Genomic DNA, 27,915 nt, shown 5'->3' with positions numbered 1-27,915 from the left:
CGACATATGATATGCAAAAGAGGACTTTGTTTCATATGTACAAAAAACTTTTCTTTCATAAATTATGGTTTTAAATGTGGAAAATCTTTGGGGCACAAAGAGTGCCTAGTAAATAATGGAATTTATAAAGGGTTTTACAAATGTAAAGTTTGTAATTCTATGGGTAAATTGATTAATATTCTTATGTTCATTAATATTGTATGGTTATAATACAATCACAAGTTTTATTTTCATTTCTGTGGACCTAGTACCTGAAGTTTATCAAAATTCTATTGATAATATATTCGTTTCCTTAGAAAACTAGGTACTATCCTTTATTTCGGAATAGAATATTTTACAACAAAATTTCAAAAAAGTCAACAACTGGGTTATTTGAGTAACCAATTTTAAAATTTTTCTATTTACAATGAACATACTATAATATCTCAGTTATATAAGTAGAGCTTCTTTTTCAGTTTTAAGTCTACTTAACTAACTAAGGATTTTGATACTTCAAATTTGGAAGTTGATAGCTCGATTGATGCTATCCAATTTTCCATAAACTGAGAAAATTTGATACAAGTATCAAAAATACTTACCTTCTGTAATGTTTATGAAATTATTTTTCAAAAAGGTTTAATGTACAGATAAAGAGCACTTTTCATATAGACGGTTTTTATTTTGAAAACAATGAAAGATATCCAATGAACTTAACGTAAATATTATCTTAGAATAATCCGTTCCCAGAAATGATTTTCTCTCTGCTTCTAAAACAAGTCGTGTTGTATACGGCAGTAGTCCAATAGAAGTAAGTGAGATAGCTAATGAAATAAATTTCCAATCACAATAGGTATGCAATATTTTGACAGGATTATATATTTATGGAAAAACTATACTAGCAAAGTGCGTGCCACGTTCTCTTGATGCTAATTGAAAGCTTACTTGTATAAACAATTCATTGTTATTGCTTCTTAATGTCCTTGATTTTTGATCTACTGAAAATTATAAAAAAAAATAATTTTAAAACAGAAGAGACTTAAAATCAAGAACATTTAGATATATTAATATATCGAAAGATCTAAGAAATAAGATATTAAAGGAATTCATTGTCTTGATATTTTCAATAGAAACTGGAGTGGATTTGCATAGATACGTCACAGTAGATGAAAATAATGCAGAAAAACAACCAAACTACTATTTAGTGCCTCATCCGTCAAATTATACTCAAAAGAAAGTAAAACATAATGTTATAGAAACAAACGCGTATTTCGGGGTATTTCTGAATTTCTGATATAAAAATTAACTTTTCTATTGAACAGTCTCGTGTCTTATTGAGAGGGATGAATTGTAGTTCGAAATTATTTCATAATAAATTTCTCTAGTTGTATAATTCATGAAGGTAAGCGAAATATTAGAAAATAGAAGAAATATTCTTGCCAATTACCCTTAATACTGTCGTGAGAAGCATTCATAGCTACCCTTCTAGAAGAAAGAATTTGTATATTTTCTCAACTATACCCACTTCTGATCTGATAAAAAATTCCGTCATCTTCAGTGCCAAAGAATTATTCTATCAGCCAACTTCAGAATTAAAAGTGGCAAATTAATTTTATGAATTCTTAAAAGGGATTTCTGCTTGAAAGACCTTATTATTCTGTGGCAGAATTCTACAATTCACCATAAACTCAGTAAAACTGACATTATGCAATTTAGTATGAAGTAGGATATTTATGTTATATGATTATTATGAAGCCAAATTATTGATTTATTTTATCTAATATAAAATTGTCTCGCTTTGTCCACAAACTTGTGAAATTTTCTAATGACGATGAAGCTTATCTCTGTCTCAATCCGGTTTGTCCAAAGCTGCTGTTATCTACATCGGATCTAATACTTTATATTTTTCCAATCTTTCTATTATAGGTCGCGTCTCGATATTTCTAAAATATATCACAGAACTGCTTGACAATGTAAATAAACTTACAATAATAAGTTAATGTTCTTTAGGTGAATTGTTTCATCAAAATTCATTTTCAAATAGTTACATGTTCATTGGTATAAGCGTACGACACTAAACTGATTTTTTCATATCATTCAAAGCTGGTTGACTCAAATATTGAAATACTTATTACTTATATGTGATTAATATCTTAGACTGACAGACCTTGTATATGTTGCAAAAGCGTGGTATTTTTTCATATGTTTACTCAAACATAATTTAACCCATTTTCCAAATACCTGGACCTCGTATCATTGTTTGAATGACGTACTTTCATTAATTGTCAATGATTTTAATTTAACTGACCAATATATAATATTACGATCATCAAACATTTATTCAAACAACATCTCAACGCAGTAAGCTTGCAAAAAAGAAGTAATCATTGCTTCAAACTTATCAAAAAACATAAGCAGTGATTTGACATAGACATATCTACATAGGGAACGTGAAAACTTTTCAAAATTAATGCAAAAATATGGTTATTATAGCTTGGTTCAATATAAATTCCATAAAAAGCACTAAAAACCGAAATATTCCACATTCTTACATGTGGAAAATACATTTTTGGTTGTTTTATGTTCCTAAAATTGTCGCTTATACTCGAATAGCTTTTTAATAATGCCGTATAATAAAACGGCACTAACAGCATCCGGTTGGCCATCTAAATTACATCCCCTCAAGAGCGTAACGAGGTCACCTAAAAACTTCTACCTTCAATCCTCCACGTTCCCTCCACTACGAAGTGGATCGGTAGGGCCGGATTTTGTCCTTTCGTACGGAATACAATGGGAAAAGCTTTCTTCGCTTACTGAAAAATTTACAGCTTGCGTGAGAGCTGCGAAATTCCCAGAGTGTATTCAACATCATTAAATCTTTTTTCTTACCGGTTATAGAAATAGAAATTACAGTGTACTTATGCCATTCATTTATTCTAGTTAGTGAACCAATTTTCAATTTATATTTGTACATGATTACATTTACTTGATTGTTTTGTATTCAATTCAAACATTATGATTTGTTTAAATGCCTCCTGAGGGTATAGTTTATCTAGTCATTTGGATAATTCTTCATATTATGAACTAATGTCAACAATCATCATATTCTACCGTCATTTCCCAGAGTAAATATAAAAAATTGTCCAATTACCTACTTCTATTATCATTTATTGACCAATTGCAAGCACTGTTCCTTATGTTAGGTGGATCATTCTTATGTACCAATTTAAATCAAAGAATTGGTACTTCCTCTAGTACCATATCTTGAAGTTTTGGATTGTTTAAAGTAGATTATGGATTTGCTAAAGTAAACAACTCATCATTCTTAAGAAGTTCGAAACAAGCTGCAATCATGATTCGACTATTAACTTATTTGAGGAATTTGTGTAGGTTCCTCTTTCTATCTATGATTTTTATAAGATAAATAGCAAGAACAAATAAGTAGATTGGTAGCTATGGGAAAAATTAGAGGATTATATATTTATGAATAGGACAGAAATATATTTTCAACCTTAATCGTGAAGTGCACAAGAAAATTGTGTCGTCTACGTCGCTATAACAAAGAAATACTCATCAAAACTTTGAAGGTATTTATCGGAACGAATACAACATCATTGCCCAAAGAGAACAGTTTACTGCTTGAACATTATAAGCCAGAAATACGTACCAAATCTCAGCTGTATGATATGTTTGACACCTATACCATCACAGAAATTTCTGCTACTTTAATAGCATGGTATAGACATGTAGGAGGAAGAGCATTCGATTGTTTCACGTAACCAAAATCGCACGTTTATGTAGACATTTATGTATACAGTCTGGCAGGATCCATGTAATAAACATCACAGCAATTTCAGAATTTGTCTTTGGTGTTTCAACTATATAATTGTTCGTAAAGACAGAATACTGAAACCAAGCTAAGTTTCCTCTAACGAAGTTTTGGGCGATAGAATTATAGCGCTGAAGCACTGAAGCAGTGCACATTATTCAAATTTTTACTCATGAGAAAGATCTCAACGCACCAATAACGACACACTGTTGAATACTCAGATATAATAAAATTTCAGGATCAATTTGATTCATTTCTCAAATTCATGAGATGTTGATGGCGGCATCAGTTTCCTTTTATAGTCTCTCTTATTAAATTGTCTAAATACATTAATGATCGGATACATTTTTTGCTTAGATCTAATCTAAGCTTGATCTTCCACACAAGACTAATTTTTAATTTCATTCATCATTTTCTCATTTCAATAGTCTTCAACCATCTGGGAACTTTCGTTAACTGCCCGTACAACAAAGAAGGAGCGACAATTTTTTCATTAATTGTACTTTTCATATGCTCCGCCTTTTATCTGTTCAAACTTTTTTTTCCAAAATAATCCATATATAATAATAATATATTGAAAATTTCTCTTCAAATTATTTGAAATATCTATATCGAATAGCCACATTGGCAAAAATTTCATCTGAATATAGAGGTCGGCATAAGTCAGGCATCGCTCTTGAAAAAGGTGAAAACGAAGCATGTTCGTGCTTCAGACAGTTTTGTCTGTGTCACGAAAACACTTCACGACGATGATTTCGACCTAACACTAGATACTGTTCCATTTGGTGGTCTGATGAAGCAGCCTTTAAGCTGAACGGTACGGTACGGTAGTGTGTGTGTGTGTGTGTGTGTGGGCAGGTATCAAAGCAATAGATCTCCCAACTTCGTATTTTTTTGAGGTTCACATGACGGGTCGAAGTTATCTGGAAATGCTCGAAAATTTACGTGGACAAATGGAAAAAGATCCAATACTCGCGAACATCCGTCATATCATTCAGCATCGCCACACAACGCGTTATGCGTGCAGGGGAATCTTAATATTCATTTTGGAGAATGGATAGTCAGACTAGGATTCATTGAGTGGCCTGCATGGTTATGTGACCTGACATCCTGTGATTTCTTTCTGTGGATACTTCTCAAGGACCGCGCTTTTGCAAGTCACATACCCTTCGCGAACTCCGAACTGCAACTTAAGAATAATAGAAACTCTTCGCGGATAGCTTGACATACCTCGTTAATAAACGTTGCCGTAAATGCTTTGATCAAGGTGGGAATCAATTTAAACACCTCTTTAATAAATTCATTTTGACGATGTATTTTTTTTTCTTAATACTAATTTATATTCTAAAAAAAACAGAAATGAGAAAAAAGTGATAGAGTGATTGGATTCATTACTTCATCAACTGTTTGCTCTTCCATCGAATTAAAATGTACTCAATTTATAAACATGTTGATTATACAAATATTTGAAGTCAATATCGATAATATCATAGCAGTAATGTATTAGTAATTATTCACATTTGCGAGAATACACCATAATGACCGCAGAATGTTGACGATATTCACAATTAAATCATTATACAAAATATGTAGAAACTTACCCCTGGCAAAGTATGCTTCTCATGCAGAGCGTTCTGGGCGTTGAGGGCGCTCTCAGGGTTGAAGTAGGTTAGAAATGCGCAACCTGAAATCACAACAAGTCCTTCAGGGACTAATCGGGAAAAAAACAGAAGACACAGTTTTTCGTTTTGCTTAGTGTTCTTGAAAAATTAGACTCATTACGTTGCGATTTCTGTAATGAGTCTCTTATGAGCATTTTTTCATTATATAGTCTCAATGGAATGAACAATTTAATTACCATAAAAGCAGAACAAAAAAAAATAGTTTCTGCTTTGAAATTGAAGTTTTCGTTATTAAGGAAAAATGTTGTACAAGCAAAATGTTGTATATAATTAAAAAATGACAAAAAATGTTAAATTTTCATAAATTTTTCAAACTAAATATAGGTTAGATAGAAAAAGTTACTGAATAAATCTGTTCTTCCTTATAAATGAAGTCTTCTATATTTTAAATCCAATAGTTTCATTAATTTCATGTTAAACTTAGTTGTCTTTTCAAAATGTGATAATTTAAAGTTCTCATGACAATTTTTTTTAAATTTCCGGAAGGTTACATGGAAGCAATTTAAGATAAAATTAATTCTAATATTTTATATAAGAGATTTTTGACTTGAACAGAGAAGAAATTTTTCTGTCTGCTAGTTTTTTTATTCTGATTTCTATTCGTTATAACAACCCTCATTAAGCTGTTTTGAATTGAAAAAGTGTCTGAAAATAGCATTATTCAAAACTTGTGATTATGAACTGTAGCTATAAAGTTCCTAAAATATCTTCAATCCACCAATTTTCATCTTCTTCTTCTTTCAATGCATATCCAAAAATGGATGCTCGCGATAACATTTTCAATCGCTTCTCTATTTCTTGCGGTGTGTATTAAGGACTGTATATCGTGTAGTCCTGTCCACTGCTTGATGTTTTGCAGTCAAAATATTTCCTTTTGTCCTTCAATTTTACCTTCGATCAGTTGCTTCGCATAATGTGCCCTGGGTACTCCATTTTTCTCTTCTTAATTCATTCAAATAATTCACGTTGTTTGCCAATGCGTCTCAGAGTTAATTCGTTTTTCAATCCAGTCGTCCAAGGCATCTTAAGGATTCTGTGGTGTAGCCACATCTCGAAAGCCTTCAACTTGTTAATCACAGTTGTCTTCAATGTCCAGCCTTCCATGCTTTAGAGAAGGTACCGAACAAACGTACCACTTCACGAATCTCAGTGGTAGGTTAAGATCAAAATCAAGACAAGTAAGCTCTCTTCTAAACCCCAAGAATGCCTGTCGGGATTGTCCAGCCTTCCATGCTGTAGAAAAGGAACCGAACAAACGTACCACTTCACGAATCTCAGTGGTAGGTTAAGATCAAAATCAAGACAAGCAAGTTTTCTTCTAAACCCCAAGAATGCCTGTCGGGCGTGTTCAATTCGACATTTTATTTTTTTGTCTGATGTCCTGTCTTTGAGGAGTCAGATTCCCAGATATTTGAATTTATCCACCCTCTCTAAGGGCATTGCGTTAAATGTTATGGTGGCATTTTCAAACATATTTCTGTTTCATGAAATAATCATAAATTTTGTTTTTTTGATATTGATATCGTCCGAATAACGCATATTTTTAATCCACGTCCCATTTCTATATTCTCTAGTGCCTCTTGGAAAATTGCTTCGGAATTTCAATTGAATAAGAGTGGAGACAGCACTCATCCTTGTCACACCCCCTTTTTGATCTGTATGTTGTCGGACATATTGTTGTCTAGTTTTATTTGCGCAGTTTCATTCCAGTATAGGTTTTCAATGCATCGGATGTCTTTCTGATCTAAATAGAGCCTATTGAGGAGCTGCATTAGTTTGTGGAGCTGTACGCGATCGAATGACTTTTCATAATCTATGAAACAGAAGCAAACGGTTCTTTCTCTTTCATAGCAGTTCTGGAAAAGCCCTTGTGTTGCGACTATTGTCTCTCTTGTGCCCAGCCCTTGCCTAAACCCGAGTATGATCTTAATATTTTTAGGGTATGGCTCATCAGGCTGATAAGTCTATTGCCTTTGCATCTTCTTGCATTTGTCTGCTTGGGCAAGGGGATAAAAGTAGAGATTAACCATTGCCTGGGGTAGTGACCTGTCTCATATATGATGGTAAACACCTTATGCAGTGCTGTAATGCCTCTCTCTTCAAGGAGTTTGAGTATTTCTGAAGTATTAAATTACGTATAGCTTTTTAAATATTCCCTTTAGTGATCGGTGGACCAGTTAGATAGGTAATGGTGTCAACTTTCATCATCTCATAAAATTTCTATTCAAATTTCACTTTATCAACGCAACCGACACAGAAGGAATAATTCTTATCCGTCAATACGCAATAAACTATTGAATTGGAAACAGCCCAGCAATAATATCCAGAATCTATTAGTTTTTTAACCCTTATCAATCTAGGTCTAATGACCAAAGTTTTGAAATAATTTCTACGTTATTTGTTGTATCTCAAATTTTTTCCGTGACGTTGTACAAAATCTTAGTTGAAGTATTTACCTGTTGGTAATATAAGGGAAAATCAATGAATAGAAATGAAAGAAATATTAAATTGGATGTTATTGAACAGTAAGACTTTATTCTTGAAATTTTAAAGAAGTATATGTCATGCGCTCGTCTTTCTCAATCTGTGTTCAAAGCGGTGCTCCTGTCTTTATTTTATTTGTTAATTCTTTTAGTTGAATATTCACCAAAATTTGGATGATGACACACAGAGCGCTGCCCAATATCTGATGATAACTATACCCATGACATCAAATATCCTGAGAATAAGTCTGAATCAGAATGAGAATGTATCTGTAGCAAGCGAGAATCTGATATTAAAAATGACAACGATGAGTACTTTTGAAGTGGCAGCCAATTCTTTGTATTTTTTCGTGAGATCTTTACATTTTGTTATATGTAGATATCTCAATAATCCGAATTATCACAGTACATGGTGTCTACTATGAGTAACAAGTCCGCGATATAGGTCCTGGAGCCGATCCGCCGATCCTATCCGGTAGTGGAATTCTAGAATTGGAAGAATACGCGGCAGAGTTGATATACCGTGCATTCGTTTGATGTTTGTTTTTTATTATAGTTGGAAATTTGTTTACATTGTTTCCAATGAACTAATTTCTAGGAAGGTCTATTTATTCATTTGTTTTGTTTCTTTATTTTCCAGAATTTTTGAGAACTTCTTTTAGATATATAAACGAGTTCCCTTAGCGCAGTATAGTTAGTCATAGGTAGCAGAACCAAATAAAAAATGAAGCAAAATGAGCCCGAAAATTATGCCACCAGTGGACACCCCAAAGCGGTCACCGACGAATACAACAAAATAAGTTCATGATAACCGTAATGTGAAACTGATTGAGATAGTTGACACCTTCAAGACTGTGTTGGACGCACAGTTTACTATCCTCCAAAATCAAGAAGATAGATTTAATTACAAGAAATTAATACCGTTATGACCATCTTCAGCCCGCATATAATAATTGTTTTCTTGAAGAGCTTGCTCGTGTTCTGATAAAATTGGCGACACCTCTATCCTTTGGAAGATTAAGATGATACAGATGTAGAATTTTTTTTTCCAATATGTCAAAGAAATGTTCTACAGCATAACGTTTATGTCATTCATGATTTTGATACATTCTAATTAAAGTCTTTATATGAGGTTAACAAGTGCCTTAAGCTCCGTACTTTTATAAAAAGGTTTCAGAGAGCGAAGAGGGTCGGAACATTCTATTGTCATGAATATATCCAAAAAATCAAACAACAATATCCCGTATTTATCCTCGGTGGTCACATACTACCTGTAACTGAGTGACTATAACCGCTGGAGAGTTTATGACATCAGTATTTTGGTAAGCGGTATAATAGTTATATACCAACTGACTGAAATTAAGTCGAAACGTCAATTTTTTATCAATCTTTCAAACATTATTTAAAAGAAAACCAATTTCGAAATAGAAAAGATATAAAATCAAGAACATTTAGAAGCATTAAATATCGAAAGGTCTGAGAAATAAGAAATTAAAGAATGGTCAATTCCACACTTCAATAAAATAAATGATTACATCTTGTGCTATCAACATATTATTTTGGACTAATAGTTTGGAGTAACTTGACTAAAAACTAATTACGTTCAGTTCTGTAATTGTATGTAAATATTTCACAGTGACAATTTTAGATGATGAGAATTCTCCTTCCATGGTACTAATACATAAAATCTATTTCTCTGAATACATTCTTGTTTCGGCTTTTTCAAACAATTTACATTATTGTTAATATTGCGGGTACCTTAATTGATTATCTCACGTTATTTACAAATTTAACGGTAATCACATTCAATAGTATGAAGGTGGGTATTTGGCAATGCTAAGGAAATAACGTTAATAGTATTCATCTGTATATTTCCTTCTTCTCTAAACGTGAATCGAATCACTACAATTGATGTCTTCGATTTACAAAAATAATGGATTTACAAAAATAATGTGAAGCTCTATGATATGACATTATGAACTGGAATTTTGTTATTCACGAAATAACGATATATTAGTTGGGTATTTGTATGCAAAACTAATCTTTTGTTGAATTGCAAACTCGAAATTCGACTGTAGCTATTTAATTAGGTATTTGTTAATCCCAGGAAAACCCACAATCAGCAGATTTTATATTAAGCGCATCATATTTTGTAGTGATTAAACTGGAATATGAACAATTTAATGTATTAAAGTGAATGAACTGATGATTGTTAATTATGTTGTATAGGATCAGTCATTATGTTATCAAGAAAATATTTGATTCCCATATATATGAATGGATAATTAATTTGATTATGTATCGAGCTCCACCCATATATCTTCTATTAAAAAGCTTTCCAGGTTTATAAAGCTGTATCCAATAATTTTTTCTAGAAATATCTTTGTTTGATAGTATTCATTAGATTTTATGGACATGTTGAAATAACTTTATTCATATAACAAAACTGTCTAATAGTTTTTTTTTTCAGTTTCACTGATAGATGTATCTTAACAGGAGAATTATCTCTTCTTGTGGTATTTTATCTTTTGACTGAAGTCTAATGATTTGAAAAGCCTTGATAAAGATCAAAAGAAGATCGAAACGTTGGCATCGAGTCCTCAACCCCCAACTTCATTCGAAATTACTAAGAAGAATAATAATATCAACAATGATATTATTCACATATTTAAGAGAATCGGTGTTAGTGGTAGAAGAGATCATGCAATCAAATTCAAGAGAACAATAACTTCATCACTCATGTCTATTTGAGCTAGTACGTCAAACAGATTCAGTAGGTTTCATGAGAAGATCTATGAAAATACTGTGGGAGAAAAAGGAATTAAATAGCAATTCCAGCTCTTTTTATTTTAAATACCACAAGTATAGTAAGATTGGCTGAATATTTTGGTTTTTCACGCGCTAGCTTTCGTAGGAATGAGAACTTTCATCCTTACAAGAATTTCTTATTCTATATGGAGCCTATGAGCCTAGAGCATTCTAAGAAACATATTCACTAAAATCAATAGTTAGTATAATAAGTTATGGATATTGTATTGAATGAAGTATTTTTTAGATCATAACTTATAACTAATAGAACATATATCGAGTTTTTAAAGGACATTAGTGATTTCGATATTAGGTTTGATAAAAAATTATTTGAAAAAATATTAGTCCAGCTGCGTAACAATATCTTGATGAACGATTTCTAATGAAATGAATTGAAAGCAAGATTTTATCGAATGGATTGTTACTCACAGAACATAAGACTTTTTGACACAAGTCTCAATCTTATTGCTACTAAATACACGAAAGTATTCAATTGTGACTGAAGTTAACAAAGAAGGTTAGCTCCCCAACTTCATCCTTAATATGTAAATTTATAATTTAATTATTTATAAACAATGACTAGTTCGAATAGTAAAGAAGTGGTGAGTTTTAAACAAAATAAAGAATACTGTTAACGAACATAATAATTCAGTAAGTGAAACAAGTGCAAGAAAGGATCCTATTAATAACATTTGTGTGAGTGACGACAATGATTCTTCTGATTCAGAACCATGTCATTCATCGCTTTGTTCCAATGATTTTAATGATAATAAAACTAATTATTCTGATACTACTAATCCTTAATTCTAAATATGACAATGCATTTATTCACAATAAAAATGACAGTGATGATCTGCTCTCTAATGAAGTTCCTCAAAATGTAGAGGAAGTTATGCATCCAAAAATAAATTGGAGATTATCAGTTGGGTTAGTCACTTTTTATCAGGTTCAAAAGATCGAGAAGGCGGCCGTGCTCAGCGTGATAATGAAAATCCAATAATTTAGAAAGAGTTTGATATAAAATATTCATAAATAAAAAAACTAGATTGATTCTAAGTAAGCTACCAGATGTGATTAATACCAAATATGTATTCAGGTTTAAACAACAATTTTTTTGTGAGTTTTTCAGAGATTGAAAACTATCAATTTCAAACATATTGTTATATTGTCGATAATATTTCCAGTTTATGGGATATTGCCCGTTACACTCAACTAATAATTCATACAAACTAACTGACCTTTGGATAGGAGATTCGCCAACGTAAAGAAAATATTTTGCTGCTATCTATCATCGATACTTGTTTGATATCCTCAATTCCTAAGACAATTCTGACGTAAAAAGGTAGCATATCTTGATATATTTGATATATCTTTCAGATGTATGTGATTGGATTTTCTTGAAAGATCTATTCATATGTATTACTTCATGTCGATCCTGATCTCTATGGGTTCTTTCGGAATTTATTATTTTTTTACATGCGGCAAATGTAAATTTACGTAGCATCTTCTATAAATTCAGCTGTTATCACTGCTATCATAACACATAGTTCGCATTTCAATAACAGGGGTGGTTTTCGAAATTTTTGTTGAACTATTGCCTTTATTAGAATAGTTGTGCTTAGATGGACTGATTAAATAAACTTCTATTTTGTAGCTGCTACGATGATTATCCAGTTGGGAGATTGGTGTGAAAGAATCGACAAGACTATTATAATATATGAAATAATAATACTATTGAAATCGGGGCTCGAGTGTTCATTCAGCAACCGATTTTCTATCTCTCAAAATATGAGAGCACTGAGTAATATTTGACACAATGTAATCCAAGAATAGTCAATATTACCATTTAATATTTTAGGAAAATGAGGCAGAAATATTATTTTTGTCGAAATAACATAATCTTTAAGGTTTCTTCTATTATTGAACGACAGGAAAACTGAGATATCAAAATTTGACAAAATAATAGTTTAGAAATTTAGAACATTTGTTTCTTTAAATTTTCATACAAGAATAAAGGTTGAAATCCAAATATTAGAATTGATTATATCTTCCAAACTCATACTAAAATAACTTCTGACTATAGCTATCAATTAAATCAATGAAAGAAACGGAGAACAAAAATTTCAATCAACAATATCACATACGGAATTTTTCCAATTGTTCTTCTTTTTATCAATTAAAGACGAAATATGTTGAAAAATGCTCTATAATATATAAACACGTAAATTGTAGAAGATCAGAATAATACAATGCTACTTCTATTTTCAATGCTTTAGCTGATACCACAGAAACGTTCAGATCCCATGAAGGGCTTGTCTGCCCCTGCTTTAGCGAGCTTATCGGCTATTCAGTTTCCCTCTTCTCTGATGTGTCCCAAAATCTATTGGTTAACTTCATTATTCTAGCCTAGCTCGTTTGATTTTTCTAAGCAATCCCAAATGAGTTTGGATTTTATAATATTGATGCTTGAAGCTCTAATGGCTGCATGGCTATTGGAAAAGATAAACATCTCCTGTTTGCGATTGTTCTTTCTCAGATCAAACTGAACATTGTCCATTTGCCCAAATTTCTACTTGAAAAATGCTTTGTGTGTTTTCTACAGCTTAGTACTGAGGTAAGTTTTTTCAATGCTTCATCCTGAGGCATATTCCGGGTTCGGTCATTATTTATTATCTTTTTTTTTGTGATTGCGTCTCTGAACATTCTAAATGATGTTTTTTTTTGAACGCTTTCCACTGCTATGTGCAAAGGTGAGAGATTTAGAATCACTTCTAGTGCAGCTGCTGGGCATGATTTCATGACTCCGGTTACAAATATGCAAATCAGTCTTTGTACCTTCAAGAGAATTTTTCTCGTGATATTCAGACTAGTTCTAGTAGCCCAAGTCACGCCTCATATGTGATGATTAGTCCCAATATTACCGTCTACATCCACAGTAGGATCTTTGGGCTACAACCCCAATTCCTCCCTGCGAAGTCTCTGCATACCATCATGGTTTTAGAGGTTTTCGTGTTTGTTCCAGAGAAGTTTACTATCAGAGTGTATTTTCAAAGCATCCCTGCGTAGATGACTATGTCGTCTACTGCTAAGCTCCATGTAAGTAGGGATACGATTCTCCCTTGTGACAATCCCTGTTAGCAATAATTGTAATGCCCTACTTCCATTTCTGTTTTTATAGTAGTAGTGCCATCTATTTTCATTTAAACTATTAGCCCTCCTCCTCACTTCATAAACCAAGCAATTTCAATTCAATATTGATCCGGAATGTTTCACCTTTCTCGACAATACATAGAATTATTCTGGAATTACCTCTTTTATCATTGGTTAATCAATGAATTTTTGAACCTTTGATATTTGAATATTCCACAATTCAATCGGAATGATGACGAATCGATGTTAATTTCAAAAGTCTGAGTATAATAAATAGTATCATCAATCAAGACAAATCCTTCCCATTCGTGTAAAAAACCAGACACTGTGTCACATTTTTATAGCACGTCTCTGTGACGAGAATTCGAAAAGGACGAGGCCATTAGTAGGTTATTGCAATTCGAGTAAAGTTATAATCGAATGGGGTAAGGGCGGCAATAAGGGCGGCTTATCTTGCCCATATTATCAGTGTACAAAGTCCGGAAGGATATCATTATCAGCTATAGCGACCTACTGAATTCAGATCCTCATAATGAAGATATCTTAACCCTACGTACCTTCGGAATAATGCGCGTCGTGCTTTAGAAATGTCCGTTTAGCGAAATTGGGATATTATTTATGGTTATTACAAAATTTTATTGCACCTGCTCTCCACATTCTCTATTATCTGATTGCTTGTAGACCATTTTGATAATTGTGATGCTCACGTGAATATAATTCAATTACTTACAGATCATTTGATTATATATTCGATATAAGGTTTTCGAAATCAAAATCATCAAAATTCCCCCAATTCATGTCTGTGATAACTGAAATTTTTAAAAATACATAAAACTAAACTAAATATTCTGAATATGAAAATCAATATCAGAAATTCATCTATTGAAAATTAGGAAAAATTCTTATGATTCATTATACAGGGTTATTTTAAAGAATAGAAACATCTAAATTTCTCACCGTTCCAAAAGATGTTGCATAGTTGCCATATCTGTATGTTTTAATGTTGAAACAAAACATATTTTGAGATGCAAAGTAACTTCTAGAATTTCGACATAGAAGTTACTCCATACACTATAACAATTCGTGTAATTTAATAATGACTATCAAAATGATTGTCTATACAATCCATTACAAATCATCATACTAAATCATTTTAATAGTGGGTAAAACTAGGAAGGGAGTTCTCTTATCAAAGAAAAACATTTACCAGCAGCAAGTACAGTAATGCATTTGCTATTTCTCAACATAGCATAGTCCCCGCTAGAATTATAGAACTTGTCCTATCGTGAGATCAATTTTTTTATTACCCCATTGTAAAACTCTGACGCTTGTGATTGTGAACGCTGAAAGGAGGAAAGGAATTTCTTGTGGTAGAAGAAAACGTGAAAACTACTTCTAGCAAGATCAGATTTGTGGGGCGGATGATGAAATAACTCACTGCCAAAATCACTCTCAACAGCTACTATGCGTTGAGCAGTATGTGGACGAACATTGTCAAGAAGGAAGAAACCTGTCCGGCTGGAAATAAATCGTTACGCATGCGCAATCCACGAAGCTGATTTAATTCAAAAGGGAGACTATCGGGAAACCTCAATACATTACATTACAAATATATTGGGAATTTTTTCATAAATGAATATTTGTAAAATATGTTTCTTAGAGTTTTTTTAGAGTGAAGATAAAATTCATTTATTTGTTATTATTAAAAATTCAACCCAAGCCTCTGGAATATAAATCTAGTTCGCTCATATCCATGAGGCCTTGTTAGGTTGGTCAAGTTATAAAGGTTCCATTGCTAAGAAGGAATAAATATCTTAGCAGATTGTTCATATTATATGAACTTATTTCATGTTCTGTTCATGTTAGATTAATTTTTATCTACTGGAGTTTTTCTTCAAGCTCTTACCTTCCAAATTTCAATATTTTGACTTGCAATATTGCAATATTCTGCAGAAAGCTATTATAATTAATCTTTGTTCGATTTAGGAAAGAAGTTTAATCGTCTTTTTATTGGTATTTTACTTTCAATTTTGGAAATAAAAACAATAACCAACTCCGAAATGCGGCTTAGAACCTCATGTTTCAACAACCTACACTTCATTACTATTAACATATTCTTTCAGACGTAATTCCAAGTAAGGTTTTTTGAAAATATTTAACCCAGGAGGTATCACTATTGAAGACTCTCTAAAATAGTAAATTCATCATTATTTGTTCGGAAATGGAATCTTTGGTTTGATCTTGAAAGTTATTAAAATACAGATCTATTTCAATACTTGTTCCAGATTTACAATTTATCAGAAAAAAAATAGGTGAGTATATAATTTGTATATGTAGAAATTCATGATCAATATAAGAAGCCGTCAACTTCTTTAGAATTATGTTTTGCTTACATGAATATTTTAATAGTATATAGGGGTATAGTTTCTGAGTATATATGACCAGCGCAGCGATTGAAAAGCAAAGTATCATAAAATGTCAACTAGGAGAGAAACTCATCCAAATGGAAGAGCCAATCCAAGAAAAAAATCTAGGATTGTAGAGACAGATGAAAATGTTTGTTGGAGAAGTCAATATTTAAAGAAGACTAAATCAGTGAGAAGAAGAGAAAAAATTTAATTCGACGAAACATTGACGAATGGTATATATAGAAGGTATGTCTACCGACTTTCTGATAATTTTCTACTAGTCATTTATTTGGCAATTATTTGCAATGAATCTGTGGGGAACAGATTCTAAAACAAAACCTCCAAAAACGCTTCTTAAGTGAATTATAGTGAGCGATAGATTTCGCCCGGATTCCTGATCCACCAATAATAGGAAGCCGTATTGAATGTCTCGAGTCTGAAATTGTCATTCAAATTTATTTGGTCTATATGTATTTTGACCAGAAAAATTGAATAAAATACGTCTCAGTAACTGTAATAGTTTTTACGTGAAATACACGAAAACTCAACACCAAAATACACTTTTTCCACGTTTGGACTAATAATTTCATTATAATTTCATATTTCAATTTCAATTTCAATTTCATAATAATTTCATTTCACTGAATGAAAATCAAAACAAAAATGAGCAAATTGTGTAATTAACATCATATTTAACGATATTGTTCTATGTTAAAGATCTGAGATGTATTTTGTTCAATTTTTCAGGTCAAAATATGTATAGAGCAAACAAATTTGCATCACAATTTCAGACCTGAGACATTCAATATGACTTGCTATTATTGGTGGATCAGGAATCCGGGCGAAATCGAAATCGCTCACTATAACTCGCTTACAAAACGTTTTTGGAAATTTTGTTATACAAACTGTTTTTCTTATATTTACCTACAGAATCATTTCCCAAGTGATTGAAGTGTTATTGGCAAAAATGATTTTTAAGGTATCAACGCTATATTCATATTAATTATAAGTCCATATGGTTCTAGATATCGAAATAAGGAACATCTCTATTTTGGGTGATTTGATAATATATTTAGTTGTTTGAACATCTATTAGGTATCAAATTTTGTGAGAATGTCTTCTCCTTATAATGAATATGACATTGTCAAACAAAACAAAAGTAGAAACAGGAACATTTAGAAATGGACAATGTCCTAAAGTGTTTCCCTTAAAACAATGTGAAAAATATAGAGACTATTATATTGTTAGGAACTCGTCCACGACATGGACCGGAAAACCGGTCCTGTTCGATTATAATGGAAGTTTAAAGTATGACGAATACGGTGGTTCGTTTGATGTTTGTTGTTATATGATTTTCATCACAGAATTTTTAAGAAATTAGTTCAAGGTATATTAACTAGATTACTTAGCAGCTAGAAGGTAGTTTATGATGCAAATTCATAGTGAACGGAACGAAATGGAAAAGGTGAATTAAAATAAATGAGATAATTAGTGATAAGTTAATTATTATAAAAGTTAGTCAAGTCTAATGTTATTGTTTTAATAAATTAAGAAAATGTGTATGAATTTACACCAAAATGGAAAAACAGTTTAAATAAATTAGGAAAATTCATTCAAAATTGACCCAAAAGTAATTATTCATGTTATATAAAGAGAAAAACGTGTTAGGTCACATTATGGAGACCAGTTGAAAAATTAATCTGAAAAAGAAATGGAAAATAAAATGAGCAACAATACGATATTCTCTGGTCAAGTAAATGAGAACTTGATTCTATATTTATTAATAAAAGCTAAGAAATTTATTTCTGGTGTGCATTGTATCCAAAATAATTTTCTAAATACTTGTTTACTGTACCTACTCCAGAATTTAACTCCAACTCTGCGTTCTTGAATTGTTGTATTACTTTTAGTTTTATCAAAAAACTTATAATATAACTTGATTTCTTGCCACATTTTGATATTCTCTTTTAATCCCAAACTTTCTCAATGAAAATAAGATAAAAGCGCAATCAGAAGCAATTTTTTGTTTTTTAAAGTTATTAATTTCATGGTAATTGTTACTATAATAAAATACTCATAGAAATAATATTCCATTCCAATCCCAAAGGGCGGTTTTCGAACGCCAGTTCTCAACATTTCATAAATTAAAAATTATTTGGATTACTTTGTTCTATTTTCCCATTGTAATAATTGAAACACACTGTATAGTCGTATGAAAAACCCATAGAGGAAGGGTTCGTTGACCAAAAGTTTTAATGTTATCACTCAAGTCACGTGATTTTCTTCTTTCTCAAAGTACACAAAAGCGGCCTTAGGGATTGTTATACCAGCGGACCGTGCATGTCTCTGAAACGTTTCGTTATATGTTCAATACCCTTTACAGTAGTAGACTAAGATAAAGCGGATGTCGTTCATACCCGGTGACCCCTAGGGTCAGGATTAAAAAGCTAGTTTTGAATAAAAAGCGAAAAAGACAATATCATTTGCCTGAAATTTAATAGAGAAATATTTGGAAAATTATGATTTTTATAACACTAATAGTCCTGAGGGCAAACTATAAGATTGATAACAACCGTTGTTAAATGATAAACGATAGTATTCGAATAATGATTGATGGCATACACTACCAGTCATAAATCTATTTCAAAGAATATATATATATATATATATATATATATATATATATATATATATATATATATATATATATATATATATACAGTGCTTTTCAGATAAAAGTATCCACCTTTAATAACTTTTGTAATACTGGTATTTAGAAAAAATCCAAAAACACGTCAATTTATGTTGGAAGGGGCAAGCATTATGGCTTATTTAAACTTACTGGAAAAGCCACCCCCTCACCCCTAGCAGCATCCCCTTTATTTTTTTAAATTACTTTTCATATTTTTTATGTAAAATTTGGATACTCCTCTTTGAGCTGATTTCAAAAATGTATAATACTTGTAGGTTAAAGTGGTTAGTTTATGAGATAAACAATTTTTCTTTTAAGAGCACAAATTTTACTTATTATTTACTTTCACCTTATTTGCCTGTACTTAAATGGGTTGTACAACAGTTCAAACTCTTTAATCTTTTTAACTGTGCTATTTATTATGAAGTTACAATAAGTGTTCAAAATGAGTACCATTCACTTCCATACAATGGTATAATCTATTTTGAAATGCCTCTCTGACATTGCTTAATACGGCTGGATTTAATTGTCGACATTCATTTTCTATCCTCTCTCGTAAATCATCCAGAGATTCTGGTTGGGTAGCATAAACTTTTGTTTTTAAATACCCCCATAAAAAGAAATCTAGGGGTGTTAAATCCGGTGACCTAGGTGGCCACTCCATCATCTGCCCCCTTCCACCTATCCAACGAGCGGGGAATGTTTCGTTTAAAAATTGTCGGACAGGCATAGCATAGTGTGGGGGAGCTCCGTCTTGTTGAAATACCAGTAAATCTTCGGAAAGGTTATCATCATTTTCTATTATTGTTGTAATACGTGGGTCAACCCCTTCCCTGAGTAACTCATGATATGATTCACCATTTAAATTTCCGTTGATGAAGAAAGGTCCGACAATGTGGTCACCTAGGATACCACACCAAACGTTTAACTTTTGGGGATGTTGTGTATGGAATTCACGCATAATATGTGGATCACTTTCAGCCCAATATCTACAATTATGCCTACTTACTAAGCCATTTAATGACCATGAGCATTCATCAGAAAAGCAAATATTGTTTAACAATTGTGGATTGTTATTGATAATTTGCGTTATTGATTCGCAAAACTCTAGACGACGATCAAAATCATCTTCATTCCACTCGTGCACCAACTTAACTTTGTATGGGTGGTACTTGAATTTATGTAGAACTCGGAAAACTGTAGAAGATGAACCACCGATCGCTCTACTTATTGTTGACAACGATTGGGGTTGTTGAGCCTCTAAGCTGACTTGCCCTAAAATTGCCACTTGGATTGCTTCGTTATTTACGAGTCCCTCTCGCTTATGCACTTTATTACAAACAGACCCTGTTGTGGTAAATTTCTCCATCATTTGAATTACATACTTATGAGTTGCATGTCTTCCGTCATGTAATTCGTTAAATATTCTAGCAGCAGCTCTTGCACAATTATTATTTTGGTAGTATAAACCTACAATTTCAATTCTTTCTTGCAAAGAGTAAACCATTTCAGAGAAACAAAATAAATAATGTATCAAATTACACTATCAATAGTGACTACAAATTCTAGTTGATAATGTCAAACTTTAATAAAAAGTAGAGTTTTTTGTTGTTTGGATTTTTTAAGTAGAATAAATAGCACAGTTAAAAAGATTAAAGAGTTTAACTGTTGTACAACCCATTTTAGTACAGGCAAATAAGGTAAAAGTAAATAATAAGTAAAATTTGTGCTCTGTTATCTCATAAACTAACCACTTTAACCTACAAGTATTATACATTTTTGAAATCAGCTCAAAGAGGAGTATCCAAATTTTACATAAAAAATATGACAAGTAATTTAAAAAAATAAAGGGGATGCTGCTAGGGGTGAGGGGGTGGCTTGTCCAGTAAGTTTAAATAAGCCATAATGCTTGCCCCTTCCAACATAAATTGACGTATTTTTGGATTTTTTCTAAATACCAGTATTACAAAAGTTATTAAAGGTGGATACTTTTATCTGAAAAGCACTGTATATATATATATATATATATATATATATATATATATATATATATAGATAAGAATCTAGTGTTAATCAAACTAGTAACAAGTAAAACTAAAGCTACCCTCTTGCTTTTATTATTTCGGAGAAAAATTTGGGCATTCTCTGTAACAATTTTATATATTGGGTGTCTTTAGTTCTTTAGGATATTTCAATTTGTTCCACATTTCAATCAGGTTGAGGACTGTGGTGACTGTGACAAACAAATCATCACTTTCATTACACTCTTCCTTTCCCATTATTCCAAATACTCTTCGCACAACTTCTGGAATGCTTGGGTAAATTTTCTGCTGATCAGGCGTTAGTTAGAGCAAACTACATTTATCTGTCACATGTTTTAACCTTATTTCCTTCCTCTAAGACATCCACAAACCCTCTGCCGTGTTTTATAGTCAGGATTCTACACGGATCTAACATCCGTTCTGCTTTTGACCTGCGTACAAATACTCTTCTCTTAGACCGAAAAACCTCAAATTTTAACTCACTAGTCCATAAAACTCTTCATGCGCCCATCAACATCTTAATTTTATTCTCACATTTTCTGAATCTCCTTTTCACTGCAGAAGTACTCAAAAATTCATCTCTTTGAGCTGTTATTTCTGGACCTTTGATTCGTTGATCACGTTTACTAATAGATACGTTTAACAGAGCTGATTGGCAATAAAACATAATAAGAAATATCAAAGAAATAATTCACAGCTAAAGAATAATTAACAAAATAGCCAGTACTACAAGTTTTAACTTATAATCAAATATTATTTTTGGTTTATAAGACACCGTTTCGATATTCGTTTAACAATATAAAAGAGAAAAAAAAGTGGATTATGGTGAAATTCAATGAAAAGATTATGAGATGGTTTAAACCTTTTAACCGGTAGTGTACATGAAAAATGTATATATACGGAGTACTTGAAGTAATCAAATTTGTATCTCCATATCCCTCTGTATGGGGTATTTCAAATAAAATTACACGCAATATCCAATAACAATTTATAGAGAGTACAATTTGAAAACAAAAGACGAAGTAGTAGCTACCAGAGGGTTAGATCCACTCATTTCCAGACATTCGAGAAGCACATCGTGTGTTACATCAGATATGATTCAGATGTCCTGCATTAGAACTCTTTTGGAACGTGCATGTATTATACAAGAAATAATTACGAATGATGTTCTATTTTTTGTTTATTTTTGGCAAAGCATAAAAAATATACAGATAAATTTGATAAGAATAATGTTTCTATGAGGGGAACATATTTATTATAGAGTTTAGTAGGTACACAGCTAATGACAGATCGAAAATTAGAAGCTGGGAAATAATATACTAAGAGAAAATGAACGAATGATACAATCGATTAACAAACAAAATCAATATCTATCTATCTTCAAGGTATATAACCAGTATAATCTTTTATTGTTTCATTAAATATAGATATTACGCTGCCAGCTCTATATGGGTACGAGAGCCTGAACGTTGGCTTTTTATCGAAAAAAGATTAGTATTATTCACAGATGATGAAGCTGTTTTCTATCAGAATGCCATAATGTTCGCATACCAACAAGTAGTGACATATATTATCTATCAAACGATTAAAATAAAATTTTGTGTCTATAAACGACAAGAAGGTTTCAGGAAGCATTAGTATGGGACTGCATCGACCAACCAGCTATTCTACTATCAATTAAATCAAATTTCATGACTAAATGGATCCATAATCATGTCAACCTACCTCATACTGCAAATGAATAAGTTGCAGCGACGTTAGAGGGCTGGAACAACATTCAACAACAGAGCATCATTCATATAATGATCATTACACTTATCTGAAAACACCTTGTTTTTAGTTCTTGCTACAAAGACGTGGCATTTTCCCAATCTCCGATTTTTTCCGTGAGCTTAATGAAAAAGTTTAGTCTCTTTGGTTTTTCATTCTATAGAACTGAAGATGTTGAAATAGTCGTTCGTAGATGTTTTAATTTTTCTTATGAAATGTCGCAAAGAACGCTATCCTCCACGTCATTTCAAAGTGAGCCAATCAACCAACAGGTTTGCGAAGAACGCCTTGTCCTGTAAATTCTTCAGGATTTTCTAGTTACAGGTATTTTCCAACAACTTTCGTGGCATCCATCATGTTGAGCGTAACACCTACGATTTCAGTATTCAACGAAAATCTTCTGTTGTTCATATTTTTAGGCCATGGGACTACATATTTACGATGCACAGGGCTCGTATATCCCTCATTGGTAAGGGTGGAACTTCTTGACTCATGATTTTTTCCATCTGACAAAAACACAATAATAAGCGCCCATTATCTTCCTTATCGTCTAAGGTCAAACGTATCAAATCATCTCTATGACATCGAGAACGACTCCATAACGTGGAAGATTTCATATCCTTGTCTTTTTCGACAAAATAAACTAGAAGAATATCATCACTCATAGTTTCAACCTTTTTGAGATATCTCCATTAGATGAAAAGGTGATACTCATGTTATCGTTGGTATGGAAATATTATTCATGTTTGAAAATAAAATTTTATAATACTCTTTATCTTTTTTGCATTGTTTTCAGATAAGTATAATAAGAAGTATCGTTCATTACACGTCCAGAAAAGGAAAATCCATATTTCCAGACTTCTAATGAAATATACTATTCAATGCACATGCGTATCAAAATCTACTTTAAAAGTGGTGAAAGTTATAACGATCATAACTGGGAGTTTAACATATTTTATCAAAAGAATTTTATCTATGTAATCACATATTGGCTATACTTTATTTCTTCTAGGTTATCAAAACATTTTTTAGTGAAATAAATAGCCAGTAATTGAACTTTTTCATATTATTATTGTTTTTTTTAAGTATCCCTTTAGCAAAACATTTTTGGTTACTATTTGTTTGTGTACATCCTCTCTCATTATATAAAAGCTGATTTCAAACTTATTTCATAGGGTCATATAGTCATCTCATCATCCTAGTTATATGAAGAAAAATCTAGATTATTCTTAAAAATTATGAGTAAAAAAATCATATATTGTAAACATGTGTTAGCGTTTATTTTACTATAAAATCTGATTGTTCAAAATACCTTCCAATGAATGCTTATAAAATTGTAAACTGTGTCTTTTTGTGTTAATAATGTTTTTAATAATAAATTTTCGAAAGTGAAATTCATAATTGGCGCAGTCGTAGTATGATTCGTGCGGTCGCGAATTTTACGCATAGTGCGGTGAAAGATTCGGCTACGTATTTTAATACAGCAAATATATGCGTTTTCTTCGAAGGACAGGATCTGAAAAATATCTCCGTTATTTTTCATTCCTAGGGATTGAGGAGTTATAAGAAGAAAAATCTAGGTAATTTTGAAAATTAAGACGTTAAAAGATCATATTTTGTAAACATGTGTCAGCGTTTATTTTACTATAAAATCTGATTGTTGAAAATACCTTTCAATGAATGTTAGTTAATTCAATGGTGAAATTGATTGACTTCATTCGCTTATAAAATTGTAAACTGTGTTTTTTTGTTTCAATGAAGTTTTTAAAAACGAATTTTAGAAAGTTGAATTTATAATTCCATATTAGTCTTTTAACAAATATTTGGAAATATTTTCTCTCATTATCTATACAGAGATCTCAATACTGATGTTACATGGCAATATAATTATCTCTTTACTCTATTTTCAAATCTATTTTATCAAAAACTGAATGAACTAAAAGTATGATACAAAATTTCTTGATTAGGAATAAAAAGCTTTCTACGCTATAACTTCCTATTTCAGCCAGAAGCAATTCCATCGTCTTTTCGACGTCTATTCAATATTCTAGCTGACTTTCACGAACTACAAAATTAAAGGAGTAGACATCATTTCATATACATATTCCTAGAACGCCATTCGAATATTCCTATTAGGTGGGTATATATTGTACCAAATTGATATTCCGTCGGTAGAGAAAGTTTTTATAAGTTTTTCGAGCGAATGAAAATATGAAAGAGATAATTCAATTTCAACATGGGGTAAAGAAAACCTTTATAAATTTTCAAAACTGAATCTTGCAGCTTCTCTCCATTACACCCAAGGTATTTATGCTTTGATCGTGTTGCAAGGAACAATCCCGATATCATTTGCAAACAAACATAATTAAAAATTTATCTTTTCCATTAACAAGAAAGTACTTCACAACTTAAGCAAGGAAATCTCAGTACCTCATGTTAACAAATATTATATCTTGGCTACACTCAACTAGGTGTAATGACAGACTGCAGCTCAAAACAATAAAGAAATATTGCAATGGTGCCTGCTTCAGTACATACTCTACAGTTTTGATATAAAAAATCTATACACAATCACTTTCTAATCCTCCAATGAAGTCCACAAATTTCGAAAGGAGTTTTTTGATATAAGAAAGTTTTTATACTTAGTTTACCAGTCAACACTCGATTGGAAAATCTGGTAGGGATTATACGAGTCATCAAGAAAGAATGAAAATAGTTGTTCATTTGAGCGGGGTTGAAAACGTTTGTATTGGGAATGAAATCGTTATCATAACATTTCTAGATAAGCTGGTTTGATAGTCAGTCTGAAGCCCCAAGATTTCCTGGTTAATTCATTAAAACCTTGCATAAGATGACTGCATATGCATTTAGAAGAAAGGTTGTTTATAGGAAAAAGGAATAACCTATATAGCGTTGTTTTTATGCCTCTTTTGCAGATACATTCCTCCTGCAATTAACATACACTACAAATAAAACTAGGAAAACTTGTTAAACTCATTCATAATAATCTCAAACCCATTGATTTGGCATCAAACGTTAAAAATTAATAGCCAATTCCGACAATACAACTATAGATCTCATCAACCTTTTACTTAATTGTGATAGACTATAGCAGCATATTTACTAAGAAAACTTGCAAACAACTGAAATGTAATCGATGCAAGTGTCGTATCTTCATAGAGGTTACGTGCCTCAAAACACCAACTCTTCAATCTAGTCGTTTTCACCAGACCTGCGTTGATTATGACGGGGCAATGGTCTCATATTACTACCGAAAAGAACCTTCACAGTTGTCCGACCTATAAACCTTTTCAGCTGCATTTTGGAGCCAAACACTACTGTAATCTCATCTCAATATTACACAGGATCTTAACAGATGTTTGGTATGCATGTTAATCATGCTTGACCATACTAGAAATGAAAGTCAATAAATAACAATCCGGGAGTTTCAGCTTCATCTTCAACTAATTAATTTGCCACATTCATGTGAAATTTTGTCAGATGACTTGGAAAACAAGGCGGAAACTAAAAAAACTACTGCGGTGTCACTTTTTCGGTTTACTGCTCTTATATAATTACAAAGATGCCAGCAGATTCTCAGTAATCATTGGAACAGAAATTGCTTCACTTTATTAGCCTTTTTGTTAATGCTCGCGATTAAATTCAATTCAAAAGGGTTTTAGTATGAATAATATCAATTTCTAGTACTTATTAGAAGTTTAACTAAATTCCTTTCATAATCAGTCTGTACAAAAAATAACATTATTTTCTTATATTCCTTCTATTAGTTATTAAGGTATTTCACGAAGTTCCGATTTAGAAATTCTGATCTGCGCCAATGATGTTGGTTACATGTGAGGCTGAAACATAAATAAATTCAATCGTATCATGAACGTATGGTATATATGTCAATATATAGTCGAACTTATACGCAATGCCGTTTCCGTAATGAAATGCATTTGAACGGTAACTACAACGCAGTGCTTATGTAATGGCCATCAAAGTAATAAAAAATAGAATTTTTTCATTGTAGTGGTTGAAATATAGGAGTCGTTAATTAGAAATCAAGAAAAAGTCGTTCATAAGGAAAGTCCCGAAACTCGTTAATGACAGCAGAATAAACATGTCAAAATTATTATTCCTTTACTAGAAGCTGGAATATTTGTTTTTAATATAGAAGCCCTACATATTGAAGTGACTCAAGTTATTGAAAATATGATTGAATTCATCTCTCTTGATAATTATGAATATTTTCCTTGGATGCTTTTTACATATAATTTGAAACAACATTCAACTTTCACTTTTATCGAATGTTAACACTTGAGACGTCACTGTACAAAATCTCTCCCGTCCAATTTTCTTTTCCAATTCATCGAAATTCGCGAGGGTATTATTCAAACTTAAATCCTTTCAAATGGTTTTGTGAATACTTTCTGTACATTAAAACTTCGACAGAACTTAGTTTCATGGATTTGCTATTTGGTATTTGTGAAACATGACCCCAGTTTTGAAGGAATCGAACTAATTTTGTCATTCAGTTTACTGGAAAGTTCGAGAAGTAGTGTTCGTGACAAAATTCCCTATCAAGGGTGCGCGTAATTCCATCAAAATATAGTCATTGATTCATTTATTTACACAGTCATCCAAAATAGAACGAGTTTTTGAGTATATTTTATCAAAACATTAATATTATAAGATAAGAAACGAGATTTTGTAATTTAGTTATATATAACACTAAATAAATTGAGATAAATATGGAGAACATTTCCATAACAATAGTTTATCAAAAGGAATTTTTATGTAAATGTAACTAAGGAAGTTTTTAATTTGTAAAAATGTTAGAAAGTGCGAATCTGGTATCTGATATATCTGCATGAAGACTGCATCAATGTTTTCGAAGATCTTACTTAATTCCAAAATTAGAGTAAAAACCAGGTACACTCTAAACAAGCATCTATAACTTTTTCCTCTGGATAATGTTTTCATCTACCAATATAATTCTCCTTTCATCGTAACTTTCGTATTCAAAGTAAACTTCTTGCTTCTTCTTTACCATTTTGAAATAAATTCTTTTG

General features: G+C 31.8%; 1 protein-coding gene across 1 annotated transcript in view; it reads right to left on the bottom strand.

Moving 5' to 3' along the window:
- The window catches only part of LOC130448965 (CUGBP Elav-like family member 4), a 1,535,225-nt gene that overhangs the window by 1,318,173 nt on the left and 189,137 nt on the right, over positions 1-27,915 (bottom strand). Inside the window, exon 3 of the mRNA XM_056786625.1 lies at positions 5,407-5,489. Within this exon, the coding sequence (XP_056642603.1) occupies positions 5,407-5,489 (83 nt within the window). The remainder of the gene's footprint in view (positions 1-5,406; positions 5,490-27,915) is intronic.

This window comes from Diorhabda sublineata, chromosome 1 (assembly GCF_026230105.1).
Source record: "Diorhabda sublineata isolate icDioSubl1.1 chromosome 1, icDioSubl1.1, whole genome shotgun sequence".
Taxonomy (NCBI): domain Eukaryota; kingdom Metazoa; phylum Arthropoda; class Insecta; order Coleoptera; family Chrysomelidae; genus Diorhabda; species Diorhabda sublineata.
This window is presented reverse-complemented; position numbering and strand designations above follow the sequence as displayed.